This window comes from Pogoniulus pusillus, chromosome 29 (genome assembly GCF_015220805.1).
Source record: "Pogoniulus pusillus isolate bPogPus1 chromosome 29, bPogPus1.pri, whole genome shotgun sequence".
Taxonomy (NCBI): Eukaryota; Metazoa; Chordata; class Aves; order Piciformes; family Lybiidae; genus Pogoniulus; species Pogoniulus pusillus.
Genome location: NC_087292.1, coordinates 828,952 through 837,611, shown reverse-complemented (window position 1 = coordinate 837,611; position 8,660 = coordinate 828,952). Strand labels below are relative to the sequence as shown.

Below are 8,660 nucleotides of genomic sequence, written 5' to 3'. Positions count from 1 at the left end.
GGAGTGTCCTGTTCGCAGCCCCCTCCCCTCCACGGACAGCAGGGCTGGGCCGTGGCGCCAAGAGAGCAGCTCCAGCCTCTGGCTCCAGCGCCCCAGCTGGGTCTGTGACTGTGTCCAGGGCTCAGCTCCCAGCGCTGGGTCCCTCTGGGGCTCCTAGGGAAGCAGCTCTCAAAGCTGGACTCAAAAGTGGGCCTGGGAAGAGGTAATGGTGTGAGAACTGGGGCAGAGGGCAGGCAGGGCACAGGGGTGTGGACATTGGCATGAACAGGGCAGAGGATGAGATGGGTACAAAAAGGGCAGGGACAGGGCAGAGGAAGGGCTAAGTGGCAATGAGTAGGAGCAAGGGCAGGGCTGGGAGCAATGAGGGGAGAGAGGACAGGGCTGGGTCACAGCAGGGACAGTGGCTGTGGCTGTGCCAGGGGTAGAGATAGGGCAGGGGCAGTGGCAGAGACAGGCTTGGTAAGGACAGGAACAGAAGCACTGGCATGGGGCAGGGGTGGGGGGGGAGGGCACAGAAAGGACAGGGGCGGGGGGGGGGGTGGTGGTAGGAGCAAGGGCAGAAAATGGCTACAGGCAGGAACAGGGAGAGGGGACAGGGGCAGGAGGAGGTCAGGCAGGATTTGGATGCCTCATCCTGGCTCCTGAGCGGGAGGTGGGTCCCAAGGGAGGCTTTTGGGGCCACTGGGACCTCGTAGCCCATTCTGAGCCCTGCCAGCAGCCACTGGCAATGCCAAGCTCAGCCTCTGCCTCGGAGTGGTTCCAGAGAAAGTTTATGGTGATTTATAAATGTAAATATGTAAACATAAACCCCAAATCCGCCCCCCCCCCCCCCCCCCCCCCCCCCCCACCGTCCTGCTGCTATCCAGCGGCCACCACTACCGACAAAGCCTGGTGGAGAGTGGGCACTGGACCCACCCACCCGGGCAGCCAGGACTGATGGGGCTGCACTGGGCTCTGCCACGGAGGCAAGGAGCAGCCCCAGCCGTGCCTGCATGGTGCCAGGGTGAGGCCGTGTGACCACTGTGGCACCATGCAGAGCACCAGAGACCCCTGCACTGGCATAACTCTGACCCGCAGGCTCGTGGCCGTGCTGCTGCCCGGGCAGGGGTACCAGTGGGAAGGGCACACCCTGAGCAGCACAGCCTTTCCCTGAGCTCCCGCAGGGTTACAGCAGCTTCTCTCACCAGGGGATGCCTTGTCCAGGGCTTCCTTCCTGCAGCTGCCAAGCCGCAGCTGTCAGAGGGGCACCAGCTCGCCCAAACGCAGGGCATCTCCCCAGGCTGACCCTCCCTGGTGCCGACGCATCCGCTGGGCAGGTGTTGGCAGTTGCTACAACTCTTGCAACAGTTGTGTTGCAAAGAGCAACAGAGGCAGGCCCTGGCTGTTGATCCCCAAACAGGGGCCGCCCTGTGTCCTCCTGGCTGCCAGCTTGGCAAGACACAGCCTGGCCCGGGCAGAGCCCGCGGTGTGAAGCGGGTGGCTGCCACCAGCCGCCCAGCGCCTGCCTGGAGCTGCCTTCCTGTTCCAGTGCCACGTCGCGGACCCCTGTGAGCAAGGGCAGGCTGCCCGCATCCCCAGCCAGCTGTGCCGCACGCCGGGTGCCAGGGAGGAGCCAGCACGGGTGGACGTTAACCTGGGGTGGAGCAGAAGGCTCCCCAGCAACGGTGGCTCCCAGCAGCACCCACCCCTGCCCACCATGAGCGGGCTCCGTGTCAGCTACCAGCTCCTGGTAGGTCCAGCGTGGCAGGGACCCAGGTGGCAGCATGGGCACTGGGAAGACACTTCAGGACAGCCCCGGGAGGTGCCAGCCGTGCTGGACACATGGGCGGATGGGGACTGCCCTGGGGACAGCGAGGGGCTGGGGACGGCGGTGGCATTCGGGACCTGCCCCTTCAGCCCTGCTGCCTCCCCCCCACACCTCTAACCCTGAGCATCCAAGCAGCCTGGGGGCAGATCTGCTGCCTGGGGCCTCCCTTGCCCTTCCTTCTGCTCTTCGTTGGGTGTTTTCTGCCCATTCCCCACCCCAGGGGACTGCTGCCCACCTGCCCTGGGACAGGGACTGCACCCAGCGCCACCCTGAGCATGTATGCAGCTGCCACCCTGACCCCCACGCGTGCGGTGGCACGGCTCTGCCGTGGGCACGCTGGGGAGCGGCTGGACTTCACCCCCTGCTGGGGCCGAGCTTGGGCTGGAGCTGTGGACGCCTCCTGTACCTCCTTCTCCTCCTCCGTTCCTAATCCTCCTCCTTGGCCGGCATCGTGCTCTTGAACGTCCATGTGCAGTGGGGTGCCAGGGCTGCTAGAAGTGCACAGCTGTGACCTGCCTGGGAGTGTGTTGAGATGCGGCAAGTGCCCTTCCCTGCAGCTTTGTGCCCAGCCCCTGGACACAGGCTTGGGGCGGGGGTGGCACCCCTTGAGGGCAGGTCCTAGGGTGCTGCTCCCTCAGGGCAGGCATGCTGACCTCCACCTGCCTCCAGTCCGACCAGGAGGAGGAACTGCCCGTAGGAAGCGAAGAGCTGGATGGGGAGGAGCAGCCAGGCTGGGAGGGAGCCCCAGCAGAGCCCCCAGCCCTGGAGGAAGCAGGCAGGCTGGTGCTGAGCACGGCAAGCAGCATCCTGCAGGACAGAGAGCTCCAGGAGGTGAGGGACCCTCCTGGCAGCAGAGACCATCCCTCCCACCCTCACAGCCATGCCTGCTGCCGAGGACAGATGGGTGACAGCCTCCTGTGCCCAGAGACACCTCGGCAGCGCCTCTGGGCGGGGGGGGGGGGGGGGGGATCGGTATGCTCAGGAAAGCATCTCAAAAGGGCTCTCATGGTGAGGATGCTTGAGGGGAGCATCCTGGGAGGCTGCTGGGCAGGCTGGGAGCTTGTGGAGCCTCCTCGGGAATATGCTTGGGGACAGTGCTCAGGGGGACGCTCGGGTGGGAGGAGGTATCCTGAGAAGGATGCCTGGAGAGGAAGGTCCTTGGGGCCCCCACTTTGGGGTGGTGGTGCTTGGGGAGACATTTTGGCAGGATGCTGGGCTGGGTGCGGGGGGGTGGGGGAGAGAGACTGCTGGGTGGGAGGGACCTCTCGCGGGGAATGCTCGATGTGGGTGGGCAGAAGTGACTATCTGAGGACATCTCCTGGGAGGCTGCTCGGGGCAGGGGAAGGCTGCTCAGAAGCAGGTCGCCAGCCCTGGCTGTGCCCCCAGCTGAGCCCCCACCTGCCCCCCCGGCTGACGAAGCAGCCCTGGCAGCTGCTGCACTGCAGCGGGCGGGACGGCTGCAGCCTGCGGACCCTGTACCAGAGAGGGGGGCGCCCGGGGTCCCCCTCACTGCTGCTCGTCAGAGACACCGAGCTGCAGGTACGGGCAGAGCCTCTCAGCCCAGCTGCCCTGTGGCTCCAGGGACAGCGAACCTGGCACCACCTGGAGCTTGGCCACCTCCTCCCTTACAGCAGCACGACGAGGCCGTGTCCTGGCCCCGGGGGGCCCCACCGAGCACGGCAGAATGCGACACCCCCACGCCTTTCTGTCCCCCCCAGGCCTTCGGTGCTTTCTCCACCAGCAGCATTCGCTACAGCGAAGGCTTCTACGGGACCGGGGAGACCTTCCTCTTCTCCTTCTCCCCGGAGCTGAAGGTGGGGGCTGCAGGCTGCCAGCCAGGGAGTGTGGGGTCTGGCGATGCCCCTGGGACCTGGCCATGCCGGGGGCATCCCCAAGGTGCTGTTGAACGACTGCACTCGGGCGGAGCTGGGTGAAGAAGCCAGGGGGGCTGCCCGCTGTGATCCCCCGGGGCTGGCCCAGGGATGGGGAGAGAAGGTAAATCCCAGGGGAATCCCGTGCCAGAGCTAGGATGATGCCCACAGGCTCAGGCACATCATCCCGTGGGCACAGAGCGGGCCCAGGCAGAGCCAGCTTTGCTCGGCAGCCCCCAGCTGCCCCTTGCGGGAGAGGGACTCTGCGCCGCAGCCGCCGGTGCGGGCTCACTGCTTCCCCACGCAGGTGTTCAAGTGGACTGGCAGGAACAACTTCTTCCTGAAAGGGGACATGGACCTGTTGATGATTGGGGCGGGCAGGTAGGAGCCACACTGGCAGCTTCAGTGGCCCACAGGCTCCTGGTGGCCACCGGGGCCATGATCTGAGTCAGGCTGCCCTGTGGTTTGAACCCGAAGTGGCAGTGGAGGTTGCCCAGCAGCACTGGCACTCCATCCCGACGCCCCTGCTGCCGCAGTCCTGCCTGCTCCTTGCCTGCAGCCTCCTGGCAGCCCTGGGCTGGCTGCCCGTCCTGTCTCGCCACCCTTTGGCTGTTCCTTGTGCCTGGCACCTCAACAGGAGAGTGCCTGGGAGCAGGGGTGGGGAGGCGTTCGGGCATGCAGGCAGCAGGAGAGGTGGATCCTCAGCTGCCTGTGCTGCTGGCACCTCCCCAGCGGCAGGTTTGGGCTGTGGCTGGATGGAGACCTTCAGCGTGGGGGCAGCCTCCCCTGCGAGACCTTCGACAACGAGACGCTGTCCGCCCGGGACCTGTTCCACGTCCGGAGCCTGGAGCTGTGGGGGCTGCCCTAACCCCATCACCACTCCTAGAGACAGAAGGGGCAGCGCAGGGATGCCCTGGGACCAATGTCTCACGCACAGCTGCTCCCCGCCGGCAGCAGCCACGCTGCTGGCACTGCCCAGCCCTGGTGCTGCCACCCCGCCCCGGCTGCGCTCGCACCTGCCTTGCAGGCAGTGTTCGACCTGCGCTGCCGGGGCAATAAACTGCACTTTAGTTGAGATGAATATAGAGGCTGAATCTGACCAACCTCCTCGGGCAGTGACCTTGAACGTGACCAAAGGTCACTTCCTTTCCAGCCTGCAGCAGAGGAGGCTCAGGGCAGAGCTCACTGCTGGCTGCAGTTACCTGAAGGGAGGCTGTAGCCAGGTGGGGTTGGGCTCTGCTCCCAGACACCCAGGTACAGAACAAGGTGACACAGCCTCAAGTTGTGCCAGGGCAGGTTCAAGCTGGATGTTAGGAAGAAGTTCTGCACAGAGTGATTGGCATTGGAATGGGCTGCCCAGGGAGGTGGTGGAGTCTCTGTGGCTGGAGGTGTTTAAGAGGAGGCTGCATGAGGCACTTGGTGCCAGGGGTTAGTTAATTAGAAGTGACAGGTTGGACTCAATGATCTTGAAGGTCTTTTCCAGACTGGTTAATTCTGTGTTTCTGTGACCAAACTCCTCAAGCAGTGACCCTGAGCACAAGCAAACCCCTCAGGCAGGGCTCTGTGGGAGTTCACAGAGTATGCCCAGCCTGGGGTGCAGGTGCTGTTGGCACATCTGTGATTGTGAGAGGTCAGTGTAGAGGATGTGACAGGACTGAGCACGCTGGACCGGGGCCCAGCCAGACCTGAGCCCTGCCCCCAGCCCCTCTGACAGCTGAGGGGCAGCTGGAGTGCAGGGGGAGATATTCTGCCAAATCACTTCACCATTTAACACAGCAGGACAGTGGCACAGCCAGCAGGAGTGCCATGGGGAACCTGCTACAGGGAGAGAACTGTGGCCCTCCCAGGCTGGAGAGGAGAGGGCCCAGACAGTTGGGAAGATGGAAGAGAAAGTGGTGGAATGCACTGAGCAGTGCCAGGCTGGGCAGAGGTTTGGGAAGAGGAAAAGCTGTCAGTCAGCTTGAGCTTGGCAAGAAGGCAGGGAAGCCTCTGTGCCCAGCTGGATTCCTGCTATGCACCCAGAAAATGAGCTGCTGGCCATGACTGACCTGTGCAAGGGAGACAGCAGCCAAGCCAGGACCAGCAGCTATGGGGAAGGCTACAGGGGCTGGCAGGGAAGGTACAACCTCCCATTCCCATCATGCAGACTGGTAGGTGAATGTGTAACCCAAAGCCTGAAACTTGGGATGGAAACATTTGGCCTGGGGGTGATGATGATGTCAGTGGGATCCCTGATTCTGAACCCAAACTGATCATTTACCATCCTTGATAAACTGAGGGCAGGACAGGGACAGAGACATGGGCACAGGGACATTGCTGGGCATCAGCCATGACCCCTGCTGCTGTCAGCTCCTGCCCCAAGGCTGTAGTTTGTGAACATGGAGCCACAGGCTCCATCACTTCACCCAGACCCACCCCACCCAGCCTGTTCCACCTGGAACCTCACTCTCCAGCTCCCACTACCCTTCAGAGGCTCCTTGGCCACCTTCTCTCCCCTCACGCCAAAGCTTATCCTGTTCCCGGTCACTTACCGAGCTGAGCAGCCCCACTGGTGGCCTCCCACTGCAAGAGCTGCCCCTGTCCCCCTGCTCCCCACTGTCCCCCAGAGATGCTCCTCCCTGCCCAAGCCTCCCTGCTTGCTCCTCTCTCCAAGGCAGCAATGACCTCAGACGCTGTCCCCAGCATGGCAGCACTGCTGGGCAGCCAGGCCCAGGCAGCATCCACTGGGTGCTGAAGGATGTCAGGAGCTGCTGCCTCCTCCAGCCGTTCCAGCCCAGCACCCTCCTGGCCGGCTGCCGGAGCCCAGTGCCTACCCAAGGGGCACTGGGTTTGGGACCAATGCAGCTGCCCACTCCCAGCAGCTGGCACCAGGATTGGCAGCTGCTCCACAGCCCCGCTCTGACTCCAGCTGCCGGCTCCAAAGGCAGCCTCAGCAGCCTCCCCAGCAGATGGCACCAGCCCCTGCAGCACAGGGCCAGTGAGAGCAGCAGAGGAAGAGCTGAGGGACTGAGGAGGACAAGACAGGCAGCAGACAGCAGGTGCAGGGTCTATCAGGCAGGCAGCAGAGGAAGGGTTCCCAACCCTTCACCACCTTTTTCTGCCTACTTTCTCTTGGTTCCTCCATTCTCTGTGCACAGTCCAACCACTGACCCCCTCCCGTGCCCCAACCCACAGAATCATAGAATCAGCCAGGTTGGAAGAGAGCTCCAAACTCACCCAGGCCAATCTAGCACCCAGCCCTGCCCAACCAACCAGACCATGGCACTAAGTGCCCCAGCCAGGCTTGGCTGCAACACCTCCAGGGACAGTGACTCCATCACCTTTCCAATGCAAATCACTCTCTCTGCCAACAACTTCCTCCTAACATCCAGCCTCAACCTGCCCTGGCACAGCTTGAGGCTGTGTCCCCTTCTTCTGGTGCTGGCTGCCTGGCAGCAGAGCCCAACCCCACCTGGCTACAGCCTCCCTGCAGGCAGCTGCAGGCAGCAATGAGCTCTGCCCTGAGCCTCCTCTGCTGCAGGCTGCACCCCCCCAGCTCCCTCAGCCTCTCCTCACAGGGCTCTGCTCCAGGCCCCTCCCCAGCCTTGCTGCCCTTCTCCAAACACCTTCCAGCACCTCAACATCTCTCTGGAATTGAGGAGCCCAGAACTGGACACAGCACTGCAGGGGGTGGCCTGAGCAGTGCTGAGCACAGGGGCACAAGAACCTCCCTTGTCCTGCTGCCCACACTGCTCCTGAGCCAGCCCAGGATGCCATTGGCTCTGCTGCCCACCTGGGCACTGCTGCCTCCTCTGCAGCTCCTCTCTCCCACCACCCCCAGCTCCCTCTCTGCCTGGCTGCTCTCAGCCACTCTGGCCCCAGCCTGTAGTGCTGCTTGGGGTTGTTATGGCCAAAGTGCAGAACCCTGCACTTGGCCTTGTTCAATCTTATCCCATTGGCCTCTGCCCACCCATCCAGGTCCCTCTGCAGGGCTCTCCTACCCTCCAACAGCTCCACACTGCTCCTAGCTTAGTGTCATCTGCAAACTTACTGATGCTGGACTCAATTCCCTCGTGCAGGTCATCAATAAAGATATTGAACAGGACTGGGCCCAGCACTGATCCCTGGGGCACACCACTGGTGCCAGCTGGATGTGGCACCATTCACCACCACTCTCTGGGCTCTGCCATCCAGCCAGTTCCTGACCCAGCACAGAATGAATCTGTCCAAACTATGAGCTGCCAGCTGTGCCAGGAGCTTCTTGTGGCAGACAGTGTCAAAGGCTGTGCTGAAGTCCAGGTAGACTCCATCCACAGCCTGCCCCACACTCACCAGGCAGGAACCTGAGCATAAAATGAGATCAGCTTGGTGAGGCAGGACCTGCCCTTCCTAAACCCATGCTGGCTGGGCCTGATCCCTTGGCCATGCTGTAGGTGCTGTGTGATAGCACTCAAGATGATCTATTCCATGCCCTTGCCTGGCACTGAGGTCAGGCTCACAGCTCTGTAGTTCTCTGGCTCCTCCTTACAACCCTTCTTGTGGATGGGATCCCACTGGCAGCTTCCAGTCTCTGGAGACCTCTGCAGTGAGCCAGGACTGCTGATAAATGATGGAGAGTGGCTTGGCCAGCTCAGCTGCCAGCTCTCTCAGCACCCTAGGATGGATCCCATCTGGTCCCATGGGCTTGTGAGGTTCCAAGTGGCTCAGCAGGTCACTTATTTCTTCCTCATGGATTACAGGGGGACTGTACTGGACCCACAGGGTTTCATCCCAGACAGTTGCAAAGTCCTCATCTTCTGTATCCTCTTGAGCCAGTGGGACTGAGATTTGTCTCCCAGCAGGACCTTTCCTGCTCCCCCTGCCTTGCCCTAGCAGTGCCACTGTGGTGGCTGGGTCCAGGTCTCCTTCAGAAAGCCAGAGAGGTGCAGGAGGTGGCCCCCAGACATGGTATTTTGGCTATCCAATGCCCCAGTGCAGCTATCACTTTGGCAGTGGGCAGCAAA

General features: G+C 62.6%; 1 protein-coding gene across 1 annotated transcript; it reads left to right on the top strand.

Annotated features, from left to right (window-relative positions):
- The first annotated feature begins 1,030 nt into the window (after window positions 1–1,030).
- Window positions 1,031–4,546, top strand: TLDC2 (TBC/LysM-associated domain containing 2). The gene is made up of 8 exons (XM_064167315.1): window positions 1,031–1,107; window positions 1,204–1,312; window positions 1,529–1,729; window positions 2,477–2,638; window positions 3,194–3,346; window positions 3,526–3,621; window positions 3,986–4,059; window positions 4,411–4,546. Exons 1-8 carry the CDS (start codon window positions 1,031–1,033, stop codon window positions 4,544–4,546), a joined length of 1,008 nt encoding a protein of 335 aa, XP_064023385.1.
- Window positions 4,547–8,660: the final 4,114 nt, after the last annotated feature.